Source organism: Vipera berus (genome assembly GCF_964194415.1).
Source record: "Vipera berus genome assembly, chromosome: 1".
NCBI lineage: Eukaryota > Metazoa > Chordata > Lepidosauria > Squamata > Viperidae > Vipera > Vipera berus.
In genome coordinates, this window is record NC_138202.1 from 71,778,494 (window position 1) to 71,802,821 (window position 24,328).

The 24,328-nt window shown below is 39.3% G+C and overlaps 3 protein-coding genes across 3 annotated transcripts; all 3 read left to right on the forward strand.

Annotated features, from left to right (window-relative positions):
* Nucleotides 1–4,676: 4,676 nt before the first annotated feature.
* On the forward strand, nucleotides 4,677–6,785 carry LOC308660825 (disintegrin and metalloproteinase domain-containing protein 21-like; the record flags this gene model as incomplete). The annotated part of the gene is made up of 1 exon (XM_081315436.1): nucleotides 4,677–6,785. One exon carries the CDS (start codon nucleotides 4,677–4,679, stop codon nucleotides 6,783–6,785), a length of 2,109 nt encoding a protein of 702 aa, XP_081171562.1.
* A 4,053-nt stretch (nucleotides 6,786–10,838) lies between these two features.
* Nucleotides 10,839–13,073, forward strand: LOC308667342 (disintegrin and metalloproteinase domain-containing protein 20-like; the record flags this gene model as incomplete). The annotated part of the gene is made up of 1 exon (XM_081326529.1): nucleotides 10,839–13,073. One exon carries the CDS (start codon nucleotides 10,839–10,841, stop codon nucleotides 13,071–13,073), a length of 2,235 nt encoding a protein of 744 aa, XP_081182655.1.
* A 5,010-nt stretch (nucleotides 13,074–18,083) lies between these two features.
* LOC308667428 (disintegrin and metalloproteinase domain-containing protein 20-like) lies at nucleotides 18,084–20,267 on the forward strand (the record flags this gene model as incomplete). The annotated part of the gene is made up of 1 exon (XM_081326638.1): nucleotides 18,084–20,267. The coding sequence occupies one exon, from the start codon at nucleotides 18,084–18,086 to the stop codon at nucleotides 20,265–20,267; it is 2,184 nt and encodes a 727-aa protein (XP_081182764.1).
* Between the last annotated feature and the right edge of the window lie 4,061 nt (nucleotides 20,268–24,328).

A 24,328-nucleotide genomic window follows, 5' to 3' on the forward strand; every position in this document is an offset into this window, starting at 1 on the left:
AACCCTCCAAACTGGTGGATGAAGGACCGGCCATAGAAATATGGCTCGTTACTAGGTTGCAGACAGCCGAAGTCAAATTTACCACCAGGCACCTACAAAGCAGCGCGGATGAGACTGGGTGAGATCTGAACCTCTCTGCAATGCTAACTATTTTTTTTACCTGTATAAGCTGCCCAAAGTATTTTCCCCCTGTAGAGAGGGAAGGGAAAATCTATCCCACCCTCTAAAAACAGTGGCGACTGACTATCCAGGGGAGTTTAAAACATTGAAACAATAACCTGATTTTAACTGGATTTTTATCTTTTTAAAACTTGAAGACTAAAAGATTTCCTATTTTTATTGAAGATTTGGGTTTTTACTTATAAAAAAGACGTAAAATTGGAAAAAGGAGTATAAAAATCTTGGATTTAAAAAAGAAAATTCTAAACAGTATAGGTGACATCTTGTGGCTAAACCTGATACTACAAACTGTTATTGTTTAAAAGAGACTTGGCTGGAAGCCAAGACTTGTAACCTTGGCAATCAGCTGTGAGAAGCCCAGCTGTGTTCTATACTCAGTGATAATTTTTTTTTATTTTCTGATTGTAAAGCTTTTAATTCACACCACTAAGAGAACATGGATGAAGATCAGAAACAGATTTTATTTATGTTGAAAACAATTCATGAAGCTATTCTTAAAGCCACTGATGAAATAAGAGGCTACAGAAAAGAACAAGATGTCAGCCTAGATATATGAACCCAAACTTTGATCACAACCAAAGAATTAACTACACAGAATATAATAGAAGAAGTGGAACAATTAAATACTATGATAGAAGATTCAACTGACCAACAAACAAAGTTAACAGAAAACCCAGAAAAGGGATTGACAACTTTGAAAATGGAAAAGACTTTCTATATAAACCAGAAGAAACCTGAGGATCAAGAAGAATAACAGACCGAAGGGAAGATAAACATTTCAGGACAAGTACGCCGAGAGAGACGATTTGTTAGCCCCTTTTAAAAAATGGTGACTGGATGGCCTTTCTTACTTAAAACAATATCTATAATAACAGAGGGAGATCTATATGATATTTTAAAAGCACAGATATGGAAGGCAACTTGGCAAAGAAAGAAAGCTAGAATAAGGCTGAAGAAAATTGGGGCTTTGATTTATTAGTAAGGATTTAAAAAAAGAATATACTCGATTTGTCAAGATATGTACTTTGAATATGAGATTGTGTTATGAACAGATAAAGAAAACTGGTTATTTTAAAATTTGGAAATATAAATACTAAAAGTTAAATTTGAATATTGATCCGTTTATAAAGGTTGAATGTATAGCTATTTTAAGATATATATAAGCAAAAATATATTGATAAATGTAACAGACATGTTTTTACTTAGCTGATATAAAAACTACTAGCTTAAATATATGATAATAGACATTAAGAGAAAAAGAGAGGAAGTATTTGATGTTGAAACGAGAAAATTTGATTACTAAACTTAAGACACTTGGAAATTAATAGGAAATAAGAATGTTATACTGTATTATCAATTAGTTGATGTAAAATAGTGAGAAATAGAATATATCTAAATAGATAAGATGTGTATTCTGAATATTAGACTTTGTGATGAATTGTGAAAATGGGAACTTTGGTTACTCAAAATTTGGAAATTATAAATATTAAATGTTAAAGTTAAATATTAACGGGAAATTAAAAATTGGGGAAAACTAATTAGGACATTGATTGTCTATAAAGACTGAATCTTAAAATTATAAGGAATTGTATAAGCCAAAAATTATTGATAAATGTAAGAATGTCATTTTTATTTAATTGATTTAATAAGAATTGTATTAGTTTAAACAGAAGACAGTAAATGTTAAGGGGAAAAGAGAGGAAAAATTTAATGTAGTAGCTTGAAACTTCTACTAAGGATACTAGTATGTTATTTTATTATCAATTAACCCAGCCGCCACGTTGCTTTTTAAATACTGAAAAGTACAACTAGAAAATCAATAAAACTTCTTAAAGAAAACCATCGAAAGTAATCAGAATCAGATCTTGGAAAAAAACAGAAGTCTTACTCATTCCTTATGTGGATGGCCCTGGGGTATTAGGCCACAGCACAGCATTAGGAAGTGTTGTGATTCAGGGTCAGCCTGTGGGTTCGGCAGTTGGGTCAGACGACTCAGAGGAGGAGGAGGAGGGGGGTGTTGAAGAGCTTGATGAGAGCCCCCAGCCAGGCTCCTCTCATCTGGTCACGACGCAGACCCAGCTGTGTGAGTCTGACAGCGTGGATGAAGATGACCCACAGCTGGCCCTGTTCAAGGACGCCCGACGCAGGAGGCAGTCAATCAGGAGTAAACAGAGGAAGGCAATGGGGCTCCTCGGAAGGAGGCAGAGAGAAGCCACGCCCTGAACTGTATTTAAGGGGGAATGCGTGGGAGGGTTGGTTTGCTGAAGGCAACCGCTTGAATAGTTCCTGTTTCATAGCTCCTGTTTCATGGTTGGTGTCTGTTTTATGTTAATAAATTTGGCAGGCTTTATTCCAGCCTCTTGCCATTTGTAAAGGGGTTGTCCCTGCCTTTTCTGCAGGGCCGGTAGCAGGCTGGTACAGAACAGGAATTTCATCAGATGAGCCAATGATCTTGCCTCTTTCTTTTGCTTTTTTAACATAATGGCTGATCAATGTTTAAAGGATAATCAGTGTTTAATATTCGTTATTTTGTGGGTTTTCTCCACAGACTATTTTAGCTTGTGCTGCTATTGATTTAGTGCTTCTTCTGTTTTTGCCTTTTTTTAGTTTTGTATTAGAGACTGCAGGAGTTAGGTGGCCAATAAATTTAATTAAATAAGCTTTATGTATTTTTGTCCATTAAGAAAGTTGTGAACATGCTAAAGGCCAGAACCAACCTTACATGTTCCAGGGATCACAAACCTTTGGATCAAAGAAGCTACATTATCTGGAAATGAAAGGTGATCATAAAACTAGAAAGCGGGAGATTATGAATTCATCTTCTGCCTTAGCCATGAAAGCTGGCTGGATGACTTTGGGCCAGTCCCTCTGACTAAGCCCGATCCACATTGCAGGGTTGTTGTAGAGAAAATACGAGGAGGCAGATACTGTACGTTGGACATGTTCACTGCCTTGAGTTATTCGTAAAATAATTATGACTACAAATAAATAATAAATGAATAAATAAATTCTCCAGTTCCTTTTTTTTAAAAAAGCAAGGTGATGAGGATGAGGTATAGGAAAAGAAATATGCAATTCATTCCAAGGTGAGATACTAATGCCGTTAGGGTATGAGGTGTGATAATACTGCATATTTAGCATAGTATTCATATACTATGATATAAAGCCTCATAAGAGTGTATATGAACATTATAAATAGTATGTGAGATTAAAATATTCAAATATATCACAAATACATCTAAAATAAATGGTGTTAAGAATTGTTTAAATAGAAATAAATAACTTGCAAATTGGGTTTGTTTTTTTTAAAAAAATCCTCAATTCTTTATTTTTTAAACAAAAGAAACCTCAGGAAAAGGGTGTGAATTTCATATAAGTGCTCTTATGTAAAAAGACGCCTCTTTTAGCCTGTAATTCCCAAACCAATTTTGGGGGTTCCTGGTGTGCTTTCTACTGAAAATGGAGGTAAGAAACAGAAAATGCAGAATCAGGCCTACAATAGACTTCGTATGTTAATTTTTTTAAAAAAATTCCCCCATTTTTTTTGTCCAAATCCGTGGAAGAAAACAGATTCTGTTTCTGCTCTGATTACATATGTGGCATCTTAATTTTACCTGATTGTTCTTCTGTCTCCAGTTTCTTGACCTCTCCAAAATATGTTCAGGGCAATAACTTTCTGCTTAAAGGTTTCCTACCTCTTTAAGAGCAGAGGGCTAAATAACTCAACTGATTCAAGAATAGGGATTCAAAAGATAGCAATAGACTGCTTTGTACCTAAGGATATTTGTCATATGCCTGACAATCAGGATGGAAAATAAGGGCATAGCTCTCATCAATTCTCTGAATGTATCAGGACTCAACACAGCTCAGTTACATGGATATTGCTCAGCGTTCTATCTGCTGAACTAGACAGTAGATAGTTAAGCTTACTTATTGTTGCTTTCCTTTTTTTTTAATCAGTAAAATAATAATCATAATTTGTCTTTGCTCTTGAATTTAGTTTTCCAGGATGTACTGTATCTAAATAGAATACATGGTTGTATCCAGTGGGTTGGCCAGTGGAATGGGAAAAGATACCTGAAGATAAAGAGGGTTCTTAAAAGCAACCTATTCTACACACACACACACACACACACACACACACACACACACACACCAGTTTTAAGAATGAAACTTTACTTCTATTTCAGCGACTTGGGACTAGGGTGGTCTGGAATGGCAAAATAGCCTACCTGATGGAATAGATCAGTCCTATTGGACTCTGCCTGCCCACTAGAGGGAGGGGCTTTCCTGAAAGTTCTGGAATGCCCTCCAGAAGATACAGGAAAAAGCCGTTTGCTGTACAGCCAAAGGGAACTCCATGGCTACCCTCCTCCCACTACAGTGGTGGCGGCGGACTTTTATTTTTATCCTCTGCCTTCCGCCTTGCTGCTTCCATCACTGTCACTCTCCAACGTGAGGCAAGGCCTCCCCTCCCTTGTCCCCTGAAGGGAGAAATGGGGATGGGTAGTGCCAAGAGAGGATTTTTCTGTCTTGTCCTTGCCTCTGGGATATTCTGGAGTCAGCCCATTTGTCAGGTACCACCTCAGGGGTTTCCCTTCATATCTTACGAAGTTATTATCCCAAGAAGGATGGCACCCCGACGAGGCCGGGAACCGCAAGACCTCACTTATTTAATGGAGATAGAAGGGAAAGGCCACGTGGTTCATCTCAGGCAGAAGAGGAATTTTGTTCCTAAGCACTTCCCTATTTTTACCTACAATGAGGATGGAGACATTGAGGTGGACTACCCTTTCATAAAGAATGACTGCTTTTACTATGGCTTTGTACATGATGAGCCTTCCTCTCTAGTCACCCTCAGTAGTTGCTCAGGAGGACTCAGAGGTTTTCTACAAGTGGGTAATAAGCTGTACGAAATTGAACCTCTGCAGGCATCTTCTACTTTTCAGCATGTGGTCTACAGACTGGAAGAGAAGGGGAATGAAATCCCAATGAGGTGTGGAGTAATGGAAGAAGACAAAAATCACCAGGAGGCCATGATCCAGAACGGAGAAAATATTATAAGCAAAAGTACTTTGAGTGGACTATGGCAAACATACCCCAGGTACCTGAAGATAGCAATTGTAGTAGAACATGAACGATACGTCCAATTTGGTAAAAATGAAACTGTCACTGCTAGGCAAGTCCTGGATGTTGTTCACCTTGCAGATTCGCTGTACAAGCCTCTTGGGATTCATCTGGTGGTGGTTGGATTAGAAATATGGTCACAAAAGAACCTCATTGCAATGGCAAAAAGCATAGATGAGCTGCTTGACACTTTCAATACATGGAGGAAAACGATACTTGTCCAGCATCTAAGACATGATGTTGGCCACTTATTTGTATATAAGCATTTTGGGATTAAGTTTGGATTATCGTTTGTTGGATCTGTATGTGATCCGAACTGGGCATCTGCTGTTGAGGCATTTATTACTTCTAGTTTATTTTCTTTCACAATAACTTTTGCTCATCAACTGGGTCATAACCTTGGTATGCAGCATGATGAGAAATCCTGCACCTGTAAACAGCATTCTTGTATTATGGCTCCCTTCCAAAGTAACTCAAGTAAGTTCAGTAACTGCAGTTATACCAGTTATTCTAAGCTAATGGACACTAGTAGAAAGCAATGTCTCTTAATTCCGCCAGAACATGAGAAATTGTATGACCTCAAAAACTGTGGCAACAAGGTGGTAGAAAGTGGAGAACAGTGTGATTGCGGTTCAAAATTTCATTGTGAATCAGATGCATGTTGTCAGTCTAACTGTATGTTGCGTTCAGGAGCCACTTGTGCGTTTGGAAAATGCTGTGCTGACTGTCAGCTTCTTCCAGCTGGAACAGTTTGTAGAGAAAGGACTAACATGTGCGATCTTCCCGAATACTGCACCGGAATTTCAGAGTGGTGTCCTGAAGATGTTTATGTACAGGATGGAGCTCCGTGCTCTGATGGGGGCTATTGCTATCATGGACAATGCTCTACTCACAGTGAGCAATGCAAAGTTATCTTTGGCAAGCAAGCATTGGTTGCCCCATTGGAGTGCTTCAAAGAAATAAATTCTCGAGGTGATCGTTTTGGCAATTGTGGCATTATTCCTGGGAATGTGTATAAGAAGTGTGAGAACAATAATGTCTGGTGCGGCAGAGTCCAGTGTGTAAACATTGGTGAAGTGCCTAATTTGAATGAGCAGAACACCATAATTCAAACTACTGTTAACAACCATTTGTGCTGGGGTACAGATTCTCCAACTGGAATTGGTGTAGCTGATATTGGAGCGGTGAAAGATGGCACACAGTGTGGCCGCGGCATGATATGTATTAATGGTGATTGCATCAAGGTCTCCCTGCTGAACTATGATTGTAATCAAACCAAATGCCACAACAGAGGAATATGCAACTCTCATAAACATTGTCATTGTAACTCTGGTTGGGCCCCTCCATACTGCCTTAAGAAAGGCAATGGGGGCAGCATTGATAGTGGGCCACCCAGCAATGCCAGTGGAAGAAGGACTAAAGGCAGTGTAATAGTTCTTTCTGCTGTTGCTCTTCTAGCTGGGTTTGGCATCTTATAACAAACTGAATGTTGGATGACAGACTTTGATAACTCCAATTCTGACATGAGGACAAATGTCCAACCTGCTATTATAAACTCTTAGGAGGCTAGGAGGATATAAGAAATATCCTTTCAGTGCATTGTGCTGGGATAATGCAATTTGTTTCTTGCAATTTGGCCTCTAAAGATAGTTTTCCCATCTTTATCGCTGTAGCTTTCTAGTCTTATGCCTTATGAAAAGGCTTATGACACTCAGAATGTCGTGTGGAGGAGGGGGGCGAACAGTTAGATAATTACTGGGGAATATCCACAAGAGCGCTGTTGCAGTTCATTCCCCTCCTCATTGAAATGGGAGGTTGTTACAGACTATGTGGATGTAATCCAGGCTATTAGTAAAACCGTCAGATAAAAATATAGAAAATTTCAAACTTTATCCACTACTAGAATTGGCTCTTCCTATAAAAATTGCTGCATGGAGGGAAGAACTGAAGTTTCTTGTTAAAGCTGAGCCTTCTCGGTACTTTGCAAATTGGTACCATAATATTTTGGATCCACAGAATAGTTTTTGAAAGTATTTCTTGGAGTATATGCAGCTTATAAAATTTGATTGGAAGTAGACAATGATAGAGCTGCTTAGCGAAGTAAAATGAGTACCTAGACAGATAAAGTTTGCAATGGCATCTTCAGTTGATTTATCTGAATGGCCTATTATGATGAGATGGCATGTTTACACAAGCACATTTTAAATGCCATTTCGAAAAGGCAAAAGTGCAGCTGGGGCTGATCCTTGTATACTCTGAATGGGGAAAGGACCAGATGATGAAGTAGCAAAGTCAGAGGTCACATTTTGCTCAAAATAAACACTGCTCTAAACTACAGTAAGAGCAATCCCATTGGGCTCCTAGTGTTTGACGTTTCTCTAGAAAAGAATGCCTCAAAATTGCACATACAAGAACCTTTTGCTCAAGAGCTGCATAGGTATTGTTAATTACAGAGATTTGCAAAGGTGTCGAACACGAGATCAAATACTGCACAGAATCATAGCATAACTAATCTACCACAGACCACATTAACCTGTGACAATATATTTCTTCTAGTAGGGTTTTATATATTTAATACAAGATTTGAGGTAGTGGTGAAATTGTTTGGTGCTCATACCAACACTCCCATTGACTTCAGTGATATATAATCATGTGTAACTGTATTGGGAATTGCAGCATCTGCTTGCAGCTTAATTGTTACACTGCTATTCTGTAGTGACTCCTGTGTATTACATCAATTCAGAAACTGTTTAGAAAGCATGAGAATAAACACATTATTGTAAAATTGTGATGACAAAAAATTTAGTTTGTTCAGATTTGTTTTGTAGTTTTTTCAGAAAACACAAGTGTAAACCAGCAGAGTTTTGTGTGCAATAGCAGAAATGTTCCTTCAGCAATCAAACATCTGAAATGAATACAGTACATTATTTCTGGAATTGTGTAATATAATATTGCTGTCATTATTTTCAAAAACTCGACCTAATTTTTAACCATTCTGTGTAACTTACAGTCTGTCTTGCCCACTATTTTATCTTTAAATTTCCTTTCATAATCCATACCTGACCACTGCATTTGTTATCACTTGACTTTCCTGTAAGAATTAATTTTTATTTCTGAACAGTAACACTTCTTCAAAACAGACCCAGTTCACCATATATCTTTAAAAAAGAGATCTCATCCAACTATGATATATTACTTATCACATTGTATAATACAGTAACTACTTAAAAATGTGCTTTGTTATTGTATAACCATGAGAATTATTACTGAGGGATTATTTCAAATTATTTAATAAATTATTTTGTATGTATTTTGTTGCTGTACTCTGTAGATTTTATTCTTCAGTAGTGATCTCACTAAAAAGGTTATAGGGTTATTTCTCAGAGTGTAACATGTTATTCAAAGATTACTGAATTAGAGGTTTTTTCATCTTGTGCTATGAATGCATCTTAGTCTCCTGGACCATGCAGCTTCTATCCATAAGCAAATTTTAGTTGATTTTCTCTTTTATTTGAAAATAGTACACAAAGTACAAACCATTGTACATGATTTTTGTGTCTGGTGCTCTGTTGGTATAGTATTCTTCAGTCTAAAGCAGGGCTGTCAAACTGCCAGCCCATGGGCTGGTTGTATCATACGGAGACCACACCCTCCCCAGCTCCGGCAATGCAAAAAAAGTTGTGATACATCGTGACATTTTTTTAAAAATTTTAATTCCATTTATATCCCGCCCTTCTCCGAAGACTCAGGGCGGCTTACAAGCTTAGCAGTAATGTCACGTAATGGTGCGAGTTTGACACCCCTGTGTTAGACTGTCTTCATGTCACACAACTTTTCACAACTTTTCACTATTTTTAATTGCATGTTTGATGGAAGCTTTATTTATCATGAATTCTTTGCCAATGAATAAATATTCCAATTAGTTCTTCATAACAGAGGAAGTAGAAAAAACTGCTTTTTAAAAAAAAATTGTTCTGAAATATTTTGCACCTAAAAAACTGAGAATTAGCATCATTATCAAATTGCAAATAACAAGACCATGGGTAATATAATTGTAGCCTACTATGGGAGGTTCATGGCAGATGTAGGTTTTAAGTGAAACTTGTTTATTTTCTGTTTAGCCTCTTAGTCACAATACAAAACCAGTGCTTGCAGTGTAACTAATTCCCTTGGTTCCATGAAATTAAGGAACATAATGATTTTCTTGTCACAGGACTGCTTGAACTCATTAGATCAGAATGCTTAGTAGTACTTTTCTTAGGAGAAAATGGAAATAAGTAAGAAAGCTGTATCCTGGAACAGGAGGAGAAGCTTTACTTTTCTCCTCATTTCAGTGTGTTGCCAAATGTTTGAGGAATGACCCCAGATTGTGAAATTGTCTTCCGTGCTTTAAGGTTGGGTGCGTGGTAGGTGTGGGTTGCAAATTTTGAGAATCCTTGCCAAGGATCAGACAGATGTGTGCATGTATGCATGTATATTTCTATGAATGTATTTGTACGTGTATAGTTATATTTTATTATTTATTGATATGACACTACTACGTTACATACACTGAATACAAGTACAAAGACAAAATTCCATCGAGGTTGCAAATTAGAATTCTAATTTAAAGACAAAAGGACAGTTTTTATTGGTGTTATAATTGAACAAGTGGAATGATAATCCTGGGCATATCATTCAGCAATTTATTCATAGATTATAATCTTCTGACTTCCCAAGGCTGCTTTAAAGCCATTGAAAACAGTGACTATAATGCTGTTACATGCAGCATACATACCAATAGGAACCTGTCAGCAGCTGTAAAAATTAAAATGGCTTCCTCTAGGTCAGGGGTAGGCAACCTCGGCTCTTTTATGACTCATGGACTTCAACTCCCAGAATTCCTGAGTCAGCTATGCTGACTCAGGAATTCTGGGAGTTGAAGTCCATGAGTCATAAAAGAGCCAAGGTTGCCTACCCCTGCTCTAGGTAATGTGAAACCTCCTTTAAAGAGAACAACATGAAGAAGAAAAATCATTCAGGTCTGCTGCTTTACCTTCCCCAAGATATATGATTGGTTTAATGGAATATTCATTTGATCATCTTTTGATTCATATCTTTATTAATCCACAGAATCTGTGTCAAAATAAGGGCATCTACTTTTTTAAATTTGTGGTGCTTTCTGTACTCATGTCTATATTACTGAGTCACGATGAAATGTCTTAATTTAAAAATTTAAAAAGTATGTATTTATTTACTAAATTTATTTCCCAGCCATCTTGTTCTGAAGTGATTCGACATGGAAAAGTATATCATAAAAAAGACAATATGATTTATCTGCTCAGCAAAATACTTGGGGATGGGGGGAAGACAACCCTCTTCCTGCCAGTCTGTTCCATTCTTCATCATTCAAGCTCCACCCACATTCCAAGGGAAGTTACATAACTGTTGCTATATACAGAACCCTCCTTTTCATCATCTTATTTACATCTGAGATTCTTTCCAACTTCTTACCACTCTGTCTTCTACTTTAAGAGAGCTTCCTTTTGGAAATGAAATATGAGAAGGTGTGCTTTCAAGATTTCCTCCTGCCATGGAAAAAGACCATCCATCTTCTGTGGCTCTTGATGTTCCTCAGTAATCTTCTGACTTTGACTGCCAGACAAGTACTTCCTCAGGGCTTTATTTATGCTTCTTATGAGGTGACCATACCACAGTTATTAACTCCAAAACCTGGACAACAGGAACAACAGAATGTCACTTGTCTCCTTCATTTTGAGGGAAAGAATATCATCATGCACCTCACACAAAAGAAGAACTTGGTTCCTAGGCATTTGCCCATCTTTACCTATGGTAAGGATGGGGATCTGCAGCTGGACTATCCATTCTTCAGGGATGATTGCTACTACCATGGTTTTGTGCAGGACAGACCCTTCTCTCTGGTCACTCTCAGCATTTGCTCAGGTGGTCTCAAAGGCATCCTGCAGTTAGAAAATAAGACATATGAAATTGAACCAGTACAGGGATCTACTACCTTTCAGCATGTGATATTTCGTTTAAAAGAAAAAGTGAGTGCTATCCAAATGAGATGTGGACTAACACAGGAAGAGCAAAAACATCAAGAGGCCATGTTCCAAAACATAGAGAATGTATTTTCAAAAACTGCATCCAAAGAAGACTGGTGGCTACGTACTCGATATGTAGAGATTGCTTTTGTGATTGAACATGAACGTTATTTAATGTTTGCTAGAAATGAAACTCTTACTGCTTTGCAGGTTCTTGACATTATTCATATTGCCAATTCTTTTTATGAACCTCTTTTTGTTCAACTATCTGTAGCTGGATTGGAAATCTGGTCCCAAAAGAACTTCATAACGATTTCTCCTGCCATAGATAGCACCCTTCAGGATTTCACTGACTGGAGGAGAGACTTCTTGGTTAACCATCTAAAAAGTGATGTTGCTCACTTAATTGCATATAAATCTTTTGAATCTTCACTTGGGTCAGCTTATGTAGGAACAGTTTGTGATGAAAGGATGGGATCTGCTGTTATCTCATATAAGACTACCAGTTTGTCCATTGTCAGTAGCATATTAGCCCATGAATTAGGGCATAATCTTGGTATGCAGCATGATGAACAGTACTGTAGTTGTGGTAACGTACATTGCATTATGGCTCCAGTTCATGAAGTGACTGATAAATTTAGCAATTGTAGTTATAATGACTATTTTCTCACAATGAATGCTCCATGCTTGTTAAGTCCTCCAGACCCTGATAGAATCTTTAAAATCAAATCATGTGGCAATAAAGTAGTAGATAAGGAAGAGCAATGTGACTGTGGTTCAGAAGCTCAATGCAAGCTGGATCCATGTTGTCAGTCTAATTGTACATTTCGTTCTGGTGTCAGTTGTGCTTTTGGTGAGTGCTGTGCTAAGTGTCAGCACCTTAAATCTGGAACTATTTGCAGAAAGAAGACTAACTATTGTGATCTTCCTGAATACTGCAACGGGACTTCCGAGTGGTGTCCAGAAGATGTTTATATGCAGGATGGTGCCCCATGTAGTAATAATGCATACTGTTATCGTGGAAACTGCATATCTGAAGATACACAGTGCAAAATGATTTTTGGCTTTAGTGCAAAAACTGCTACAGATATTTGCTTCAGAGAAATGAATGCTAAAGGAGATCGCTTTGGCAATTGTGGCCTTAATAAGCATGGAATTTACCACAAATGTCAAATTAAGAATACCCTCTGTGGGCGAATCCAATGTGAAAATGTCCAAATCTTACCTTCTTTGGAGGAACACAGTGCCATAATCCAAGTCCCCCTTGGTGATAAGCAGTGCTGGAGTACAGACTACCACAGTGGAATGAAGACAGCTGATATTGGAGCAGTGACAGACGGAAGTCCTTGTGGGAAAGATAAGATGTGCATTAACAGAAAATGTGTGAGCGTGTCTCTCTTGAAATACGATTGTAACTTCACCAAGTGCCATAATCGGGGAGTGTGCAACAGTCGCAAACATTGTCATTGTGATTATGGCTGGGGTCCTCCAGACTGCCTGAAGAAAGGCCATGGTGGCAGCATTGATAGTGGACCTCCTCAACCACGCAAACACTTAAGCACAATAGCAAAAGCTGGAATTATTGGAGGGATTATATATGTCCTTTCCTCTGCTTTTGTTTTGGTTAGTGTAGGGATATATTTCAGATATGGATTTATTCGCTTATTTAGAAGGCTTAGGAGAAGAACTGAGTCATCAACTACAGAAGTGAGTAAATGGTAAATCACAGAAATGAAGTATATCAAATGTGTTCAGAAGAGGTAATGGATATTATTATATAAAATGCATTTGAGCCTCTGGAATTTGAGTATTAATTTATAAGGCTGAAAAAATTGAACTTAATTTCAGGCAGCGTCATTTGTAAAAGTTCTGTTTTATTGCTCTGGTAAATACTAAAAGCATTTCATTGGGAATTTTTTTTACTACATTACTTAATTGCCAAACAAGAAGAAAATAATTTAAAATTGCCTTTTAAAAATTCTAATAGAAACATAGTATAGGTGTTTAGGAGAAGCTGATCCTCCTGAAGTAGGGTCTTCCAGCCTGGCAGTCAACTTCGTAGCAGCTATTGCTCAAAGAGGAGAAAAATGTTGCAACAACAACAAAAGTCACTCATGGCTTTTATGGATAGCACAGGTATCAACGTATATTGCATTTACTACCAGTAGTGCTCTTCTCAACATCTTTCCCATGTGGCAGACTCATCTTCACATCAAGGGGCACCTGGCATGTTCTCTGCAGTAGGAAAATCCCAAGCATGAAAATAGCTGACTGCTATGAGTTCAAGACTGGAATCTGCCCTGTGTGCTGGAAGACTTCATGGAAGAATCAGATTTGAGGAAAGAATTTGCCTTGGTAGGGAGTCTTCTTTATATAAGACATCCCTGTGCTGGAGAACTGATCATCAGCCCTCCATAGGATAAGGGACACCGACAGCCTCCTTCCCTCATAATCTAAATATTTGATTCTTGAACTTCAATAAAACCTAAGTACCATCTCATCCTCCAGTGTTATCTGAGACAAGGAATGGGAATGTGGCACTGCCTCTTTATCATACGAGACTATTGAATGGGTCAGGAGGATGTCTTTTATCCATTTTCAGTGAGCGCCTGCAGCTTTGGGGCATTTTTAGAAAAGATCCTGGGACATTTCCTAGTACAGGAGTTCATGATGAAGAACACCAAAAGAGGCTTTTTTTTCCTAAACTGAAATGGACATTTGCAATGACTCAAGAAAAAACACTAGCCAGTGAAACTGCACTGGGCAAGTGTCAGAAACCAGAAAGAGAAACTAAAGCACATGGTATCACACTGAGTGGATTAAAAATGCAAAGCAACAAGCTCAGATAGCATAAGAAATGCCTTCCTTGCCATCACTGGACATAGTTTCAGACATATCAGTCTCTGCTTACACTGCAGAGGATTATATCAATATTCTGTGCACAGACTGATGGATGTAGAATACGGCGGTTTTTCAATAAGGTGGTTTATACTAAGCAAGTATGCTGTACAAGGTTCTTTAGTATGACCCCAAGACTGTACTAAGAAGTCAGATCACCTAGTTTCAGATGAACTTGACTTTTCACAGGACAATGAAGATCAGCAGCTGCATCATGTTCAGAATGTGTGTAAGAAGCAGCAAACAAGATGAAAACAAAGGGGTCCATTAAACTTTACCAAAAAATGAAAAATAAGTATACCGAAACTCATTAAAACTGCAAAACCACTAATTGCATACAACCAGCCCACTACAATACTAACTTCTTGACTCTGATGTCTATGGGACAAAACCTTTTGAAAACCCACTAGAATAGAAGCTGTCCACATTTGGGGAGGTGATGCTGTTCCTTAGGCCAGGTAGCATAACAGAAAAGGTATGCTATTGAGGATCATCACAAGACATTGTTCTTTTCAGTGGTACCCAGAGCCTGCCTACTTTACCAGATCTGGTAGGATGGGCAGAAATCACCAGGGAGAAGCAGTCCTGCAAGAAATCTGCCCCTAAGCTATTTAGCACTTTAAAGATAGCAACCATCTTCAATTGTACTCAAGCCTATTAGGAACTGGCATCACTTACACAGCAGCATTGTTGCATGGGTATAATACAGATGAGTAGGCCCCTGAAAGCTGGACCAGCTCAATGCTGTTCAAGGGCAGCCCCAGGTAGACCATGCTGCAATAGTCCAATCAAATTATTAAGGCATGAGTGACTATGAACATTGTTTCTCTATTTAGAAATATAGTAAGTACAACTGATGCACAAGATGTATCTCTGCAAAAGTTGTCCCGGCCAAAGCCGCCAACGGTTCCTTGAGCAAGAGTTGTGAGTCCAGGAGAATCCCTACATTATACATCCTGACCAGAGGAATATATTCCCCTTCCCCATTATGGAAAATCACTAGTTCCAGGGGAAGGGGCTAAAACTGTTACCAAGGCAGAGCTGAAACTTTAGCCATCCAGATTTACACAGCCCCCAGGCATTGGGAAAGCACCTTGTATCACTTGGCCAGCCCAAGCTAAGATACACAACCAAGTATCTTCACCATGCTGATGATACTGAATCCCATGCTAAATCACCCCAACAGTTTCATGTAGAGATTAAATATGAAGGAGGAGACATTCATGCTCTGTGGCAGCCCACTATGGCTAGATCAGGGGTCAGCAACCTGAAACAGTGAAAGAGCCACTTGGAACCGGTTCCCTCACGAAAGGAAAAACTGGGAGCCGCAAAAAATGTGTGCGCATGCGCGTACATGCGCGCATGTGCAGAACAGGGTTTGACTGAAGAGTGGAGCCAAGGCGAGATATGCACCTACCCTGCATATTTGAATTGATTGGTTGAACCTTTTTAGTCCCAGTTTTTTTCCCCCAGGACTGCACATGGCAGAGGACTGGGAGCCACAGGAGACGGCTGAAAGAGCCGCATGTGGCTCCGGAGCCACGGGTTGCAGACCTGTGGGCTAGACCATTCCTTTTTCTACTAATACTGATTGGAAACCAGCCTTGAAGGGGACAGGAAAACCACTGAAGACCTGGGCCTCCCTCTCTCAATCCTCTGAACCAGTCCAATACCTTAACTGATGGTACTGAAAGCTGCTGAGAGAACTAGGGTGACCAGGACATATACACCAGCCCCTTCCCGGGCCCACCAGACTTAACTAATGTGATTAATGTTTTAGTGCTATATCCTGGTATGAAAGCCAACTGCTAGAGATCCAGATAATCCACTTCTTCCAGGGCCTTTTGGAGCTATGCATTCTCAGTAATGATCCCCCCAAACGGAAAGGTTGGAGTCTGGATGAGAATTGTCCAGTAAAGCTGAAACCAGCAACGGTCTCTTGAGTAAGGACAAGCTACCATCTTCTTGAAGACAGGTGGAACGAGGTCCTTCCTACCCAGAGGCATCTGCCACATTGTGGTAGTCTTTATTTTATTTTTTTATGTATTCAACTTACACAGCTGCCTTTCTTACATAAATGACTCTAGGCGACCTATAATACAATAAATAAAACAGATAATACAAAGACAAAAACACATAGCAACTGAACATATAAAATGACCACCCAAAAAAAGCCAAGAGACAGGCTCTATCATACACCCCTAATCCGGAAAATTGCTTTGGCCTCATATGGAAAAAGTGAACAAGAACTTGAAAATCATGTTAAGCACGAAGGTGTGGAGCAAAGATGCAGCAAGCTATGGCCATTGTGGCAGTGTTAAAACCTATGAGAAATAAGGACTATAGAAACATCAAAAATAAGGTACTTAAACATTTAGAATGAGAATAGAGTAGAGTAGAGTAGAGTAGAGTAGAGTAGAGTAGAGTAGAGTAGTGTAGAGTAGAGTAGAGTAGAGTAGAGTAGAGTAGAGTAGAATAGAATAGAATAGAATAGAGTAGAGTAGAGTAGAGTAGAGTAGAGTAGAGCAGAGCAGAGCAGAGCAGAGCAGAGCAGAACAGAACAGAACAGAACAGAACAGAACAGAATAGAATAGAATAGAATAGAATAGAATAGAATAGAATAGAACAGAACAGAACCTTGGAGGTCTTCTGGTCCAGCCGCCTGCTCAAGCAGGAGATCCTATTCCTGTATGCCATAACTCAAGAAGGCAAACATATCAAACTCAGTTTCCTTCTTTTTCCTTACAACAACTCTTGCTTGCTGTTCTTGCCACATGGAGAGTTTGCATAATTCGATCTAACTGAACCATATCAGCAGCTTGCTATTAATGATTTGATAACCAATGTCCAAATTGTTATTATCCATCACAGAGTATTCCGAGTTAAGCATATTCTGTTTGGAATCCCTGCAGTCCCTGAAAATTTCAACATATCATGGAGATTCTACTTTTTGGGGAATTCAATACTGTGTTATACTGTGATAAGGTTCTGGTTTGGGAATCAGTAGGGGAGAAATTCAATCAGTGTGGTATTCATTAAAATAGAAACATAAAAATGGAACTTCCTCTATCTCCTTCTTAGGTGCCTTTATTGATGCGTTGGCATAAATAAAGATAAAATATCAGCAATGCTTGACGCGCCTGCTCCAAAATTAAACAGGGGCTTTAAGTTTTCCCTTTTCACTTCCATCTATCCTGGAAAAATCAACAGAGGAGCTGTTATGCATGGCAAAAAAGTAATCCAGATGCTGGCTTCACAAGAGTCCAATAGAATTTTATTCTACTTTACTCTAATTTAACTTTAATTTCAAATCTGTTGGTACCATTTAAACATTTTTAAGCACCCAAAGCTATTAATGGCTCATTATCAAGAATTCTTATTCTTAGATCAGTTTGGAATATTCCAAAATGTTCTCTTTAAAAATATTTTTGAATTTTCAATAGAGAGATGTTGTGGGCTTTACTTCTATCATGGACCATTCCAATACTAGAGCATCTCAAGTATCTTTGAAACAAGCAAAGTGTCTGTTGTGTATTGGTCCATTTATGCATTGTCTCCAACTTTCCAGTAAGGGGGAGGGCACTCAAATTTAAAACTTAGCATTGTCTAAACAATTCTTTTGCTGTCCGTTTTTGTTGTTGCTCTGTTAAGCTCCACCCATATTCCAAAGAATTCCATGTGTTTATTGTTGCTATGGTCAGAATATTTCATCTTCCGATTCATACACATGCTTCCTCATTTTTCTCTAGTCCAGCAAAAGTTACAGTGAACTTCCTTTCCATGAATAAGGTGTCAGAGGTTCTACTTTGATGGTTTTCTTTCCCTTGGTGGGAAATGAACAAGTGTATTTCATGGCTATTTGTGATGCTGTTGAGGAAGAGCTTGGCTGAGACTCTTGAAGAGAGATGGCCTCCAGGCTTTAGGCGTATTTCTTATGAAACAATCATTCCGACAAAAGTGACTCCCAAGTCTGGACTGGAGGAACCAGAACACATAAGCTATTTACTGCAGATTGGAGGGAATAACCAAGTGGTGCATCTCAGACAGAAGTGGGGTTTGGTACCTAAGCACTTTCCTGTGTTCTACTATAATGAAGAAGGAGATCTCCGGATGGACCAACCTTTCATCAGGGATGATTGTTTTTATCGTGGCTTCGTTCAAGATAAACCCTCTTCCCTGGTCACCCTCAGCTTTTGCTCGGGAGGACTCAGGGGTATATTGCAATTAGAAAATAAAACATATGAGATTGAGCCAGTTGAGGAATCTGCTATCTTTCAGCATGTTGTATATGCTCTGGAAGAAGAACAAGGTGCCGTCTCCATGAGATGTGGGCTAACAAAAGAAGAGGAATGGTATCAAAAGGCCATCATGCCAAAAATGGAAAGCCTACAGGATAGAAGTGCTTTCAAATGGTGGCCACACACTAGATATGCAGAGATTGCTTTTGTGATAGATTATGAACGATATTTGAAATTTAACAGCAATAAAACTCTAGTTGCTATGAGTGTTATGGATATTCTTCATATGGCAAATTCATTATATGAACCACTGTCTGTTAAACTGTCTTTAGCTGGACTGGAAATCTGGACCCAAAGGAATCTCATAAAGCTTCATTCGGACATACATAGGACCCTTAGATCTTTCACTAAATGGAGAAGAGATTCACTGCAAAAACGCCTAAGGAATGATGCTGCTCATTTATTTGCATTCAAGCATTTTAGTGACCTAGGATTAGCATACACAGGAGGAATTTGTAGAGATGACTATGGATCTGCTGTTGAACAATACATAACTACAAGACTGTTCACTATATCTTTCATATTTGTTCATGAGCTAGGACATAATCTTGGAATGAGCCATGATAACAAATATTGTTCATGTGATAAAGTTGCGTGTATTATGGCTGATGTCCTTTCAGGCTATGATAAGTTCAGCAATTGTAGCTATAAGGATTATTTCAAGAACAGAAATGCAAAGTGTTTATTAGAGCAACAAAATCCAAGTAAAATATACACCATCAAATTTTGTGGAAACAAGATAGTGGATGATGGAGAGCAATGCGATTGTGGTTCTGCAGCTCAGTGCAAGTCAGATCCCTGTTGCCTATCTAATTGTATGTTGCAACCTGGTGCCACTTGTGCATTTGGCTTATGTTGTGACAAGTGTCAGTATCAAGTAGCTGGAACTGTTTGCAGAGAGAAGACTAGCAGTTGTGATCTTCCTGAATACTGCAATGGAACCTCTGACAAGTGTCCTGAAGATGTTCATGTGCTGGATGGTGTCCCATGCAGTGATGGTGCATATTGTTACAATGGGAATTGCAATACTCACGACAAACAGTGCAAAACAATTTTTGGCAGCAGAGCAATAGCTGCTTCTGATGTTTGCTTCCGGGAAATGAATACCAAAGGAGATCGTTTTGGAAACTGTGGCCTTAAATATAAGAACTATAAAAAATGTAAAGTTGAGAATATCCTGTGTGGCCGTATCCAGTGTGAAAATGTGAAAAACTTGCCTTCTTTGGAGGAACACAGTACAATAATTCAATTTTCCATTGGCAAAAAGCGATGCTGGGGTATCGACTACCACATTGGAAGCGAGATCGAGGATATTGGTGCAGTGAAGGATAGCACCCCTTGTGGCAGTGGCAGGATATGCATCCATCAGAAGTGTGTCAGTATCACCAGCTTAATGGTTGATTGTAATGTCACAAAGTGCCATAATCGGGGAGTGTGCAATAGTCGTAAACATTGTCACTGTGATTATGGCTGGAAACCTCCCAACTGTCAGTATCAAGGCTATGGGGGTAGCATAGACAGTGGACCACCTTCACGACTTTATGTTGGTAGGAATTTTGCAAAACCTAGAGTGATAGGAGGATTAATATATGGTCTTTGTGGTGCTGCTATTTTTGTTGGTGTGGTTGTGTATTTCAGAAACAGACTAATATACAAGATTAGAAAACTGGGGGGAGGAATTCATCCAACAGAATCAACAGAAGGAGAATATCAACAGTAAATCATAAACCATAACAACAAACAGTATATCAGATAGAAAGCCTGGAAGAAATGGATAAAGGCTAAATGAACTAACTCAGGGGTGGGGGTGGGGGGTGTTTTTAAATTCCATTTTAACAGGACTTTTCTTTCAGACTGATTTATGAAAAACCTTTCTTTGAAAGGGAAACAACTTCCGATATATATTAATTTTATTTAAGAGGCATGCTTTTTATCTAAATTTCTGTATCACAAAAGAGGTAAAAAGTTCTAAAATTAATTCATATCTTTCAATAGAGACTAGGGAGAGAAATTAAATCCTGTGGTAGCCTTCTCCAATTGGACAATCATAATACTACAGGGATTCAGTAGGAAAGCATCAGTGACACTTCCTTATAACCCAGAGATAAATCTCTTTCATCTCTACTACTGGTAGCACTATGACTTCTTTGTATTTTTTATCCTCATTTGGTAGAATCATCTTCACACCAAGGGCCGCTTGTACAACCAGCATGCTCTCGTTAGTAAGAAAAGATCACACAAGGCTACTAAAAAGGTCAGGAAGATGTTTTTTACAACTCTCAGTACCTAATCTTGATTGGAAGCATGTGTGAAATTGTCTTCTTGAGATGTTTGTATCCAGCCTTGCCATTTTCCTAGTTCTTTGTTTGATTTCTCCAATATTACATTTTTTTTATTTGTGTTCCTGCTCTGCTTGTGAACTTCCATGCATTGCCACTTGTTCGGATATCCAATGCCAAGACCAGCTGTTTGTTCTCATCGCTCCTGTTCTGAAACCTCATACTTCCTCATGTATTTCACATACTGCAACACTATTCATTTCTGCTGTTGCTTTGACAGTCAGAAAGGCTTGCATCACTTATTTGCCCCCAGTGCATTTATGTTTTATTAATTCATTGATTTATTTTCCAAAAAATCTGTACATAAATAAATCTTACAAAGTATCTTTTGAAGTTTTCCTCCATAATGTAGAATACCTTGAAGAAACTGCTGTCATATTTCATAATAGTTATTGCTCCTAGATTGGGAAGAGCTGTTTTCATCCAGACATCCACCTGTAGAACCCAACCATGGCTTAGGTTGCCCCATGCATGCTGACTCCTACTCCCCATCTTTGCCTGCTACATTTATCATAGAAATTCAACAGTGCTGCTGTGCAAAAAAAATGTGGCTGACCGTCTTGAAAACTTTTTCTGGGAAAGATGACCACGAAACCAGCAACACGTGGAGAAGAGACCTTTACCAATGCAGGTAGTCCTCAGCATACAACCTTTCATTTAGTGACCATTCCAAGTTACAGAAGCACTAGAAAAGGGATGTATGACCATTTTTCACACTTATGACCGTTGCAGGATCCAGATGGTCATGTGATCAGAATCCAAATGCTTGGCAACTAGCATGTATTTATGACAGCTGCAGTGTCCCATAGTTATGTGCTCACCTTTTGTGATCTGACAAGAAAGGTCAATGGGGAAGCCAGATTCACTTAACAACCGTGTTACTAACTTAACCATTGTGGCAAGAAAGGTCATAAAATGGCGCAAAGCAATTATAATTACAAAGCAATTTTGGGCTCAAATGTGGTCGTAAGACGAGGACTACTTGTAGAAATAATTGCTACACAAGTGATACATTATCTTCCAAAAAACATTTTTCCAAGGAATGTTTTTGCGCATTCTTCTACCCTATAATAAATTGTATGCAGGTAATCCTCATTTAACAGGTCATTTAATGACCATTCAAAGTTACAACAGCACTGAAAAAAGTGACATGACAATTTTTTACATTTATGTTCTTTGTAGCATCCCCATGATCATGTAATCAAAATTCAGACACTTGACAACTGACTCATATTTATGACGGTTGTAGTGTCCCAGGGTCATGTGATCACCTTTTGCAAACTTTTGACAAGCAAAGTTAATGGGGAAGCCAAATTCACTTAACAACTGGGTTACTAACTGGTCAGCCACAGTGATTTGCTTAACAACTGTGGCAAGAAAGATTGTAAAATGGGGCACAACTCACTTAAAAAATGTCTCAACAATAGCATATCCTGCCTGACCTATTTGAATTGGGACACTTCATTTTTGGGGCTATCTTCAAGATGGTCAAGGCAATTTGCCACCATAGCCTGCCACAGGCTGATGCTACCTTAGTGACATCCAACAGTACCACTTCTTAGTATACAGGATTATTTTCTATATTAAGTTTGTATGACATCTGATACTGAGAACCATGAAAATACAGTAAATAAGAGCATCTTTGTGGCATTGACAAAATAGGAGTAGGACAGGTATAAAATGCATAAAAGATGTTCAAACAATATCAAGTCAACAGACCCATGTCCTCTGCTTCCCACATCCATCCCATCCTCCCACAAGTGTATCAGTGAAGATTGAAGTGACAAAACAGTGTGCAGTGTTCAGCATGGCTGAAATTGCATAGCTATCCTCCCAGCAGCCATTACCAAGGACAATGTTTGGCAAGAGAAGAAGTGATTTGGAGGAAAAAAGGAAGATGACAGCAGTTCGTCCAGGCTGTGTGCCAAGGAAGTTTCTTTGACAATGGAATTTTTTGCTTAGATTCTTGCATAAGCTTTCTGTTGTGTAGTGGGTTCTTTGGAAGCACGAGGCAAGATGAGAGGGTTCAAACAGGAACATTGCTTTATTGAAGTAACAGGAACAAAACTGCACAGCTACTTATATGGTTGACCACTAGGCGGCGGCCAATAGGTTTCCCTCCACAAATTTGGGAACTATTTAAGTTCAATTTGAAAAGCCCCAGCCTACAGGAGCAAATGAGGAAAGGAGATTTATACATACTGTGTGCTTTTATTTTAGGAGGGTGGTTGGAGTAGATGTACAAAGGACTGTATAACACTCCACACACTTTCACCAATTCACAATCCAAGCATCAAAGGAAAATAATCAAATGATGTTGTTGTTGATGATGATGATGATGATTTTGCCTGCTCTTACAGTGAATGTCACAGACTTTAGATGGGGTATATTTCACTGATTTGGGTTCTTACTAAAGGCTTTGGATATCTGGAGATACAGTGGGACTGGTGGGGACGTTTGCAATCAGAGGTGTCAAGTCCAATAAATGTAACTATTGTGTAGTGGGTTCTGGAACACAGGAAAGACACCAGGCAGAGGAGTACAGCATGCAGCTCTTTATTGGTGGTAGAAACTGTACTGAAATATCAGGGTTACCTGTGCCCCTTATATACCTGGCCAGGTACGCATTCAACCAATCATTTCAAACCTCAGATTTCCCACCGAAAGCTGATCCCTGTCACAGCAGTTTTGGTACAGCGCCACCTGGTGGTATCGGCTGCGCAGCTGTTGCAACTGTTCTCATTTAGCCCAATACATAACACCCCTCCCCCTTTTAAGAAGAAACAATATATACAGTGACAACAGACTTGTTATGACGCGCTGTGATACCACGCCCTATGGCCTCCCTCATGTCCACACATAGTCAGTGAGATAGGCAGGTGGCCTATGTGTCCGGGATGACCGTCTCAGGGGTTCCCCCCTGTCCTGGACAGCAGAGTCAGTTGTTGAGTCCTGGCTCAGTGTTTCAGGTTGACACCCCCCCCCCAGAGTCAGACCCTGTGGCTGGGTTGTCATGATGGCCCTGGGCCAGCAGTTGCCTGGGCCATGCAGGGCTCTCTGGCAACACTAGTGGGTCCATGAGGTCCTCCTCAGGCTCGGGTCCTGTAATTTGTTGGTATGGTTGGTCACGAGGACTTGTGGACGGTGGGGGGTGGTCCTCTGGTTGGTTATTCTGTGACCTTTCAGGAACCCGTTTCCTGACTTGGTCAATGTGTTGTCTGATCTGACGGCCCCCCTCCACCCCTACAATGTAGGATAACGGCCCGGTTCTGTCAACCACCACCCCTGGAATCCACGCATGTACCGGCCCATAGTTCCTGGCCCAAACCAAGTTATTGGCGTGTAGCTCCCTAGGGGGTTTGGGTTGCTCAGTCTCTGCAGCCACTCTGTCGGGGTGTAGCCTGTCCAGTTTGGTGATAAGGCGCCTACCCCAACAAAGTTC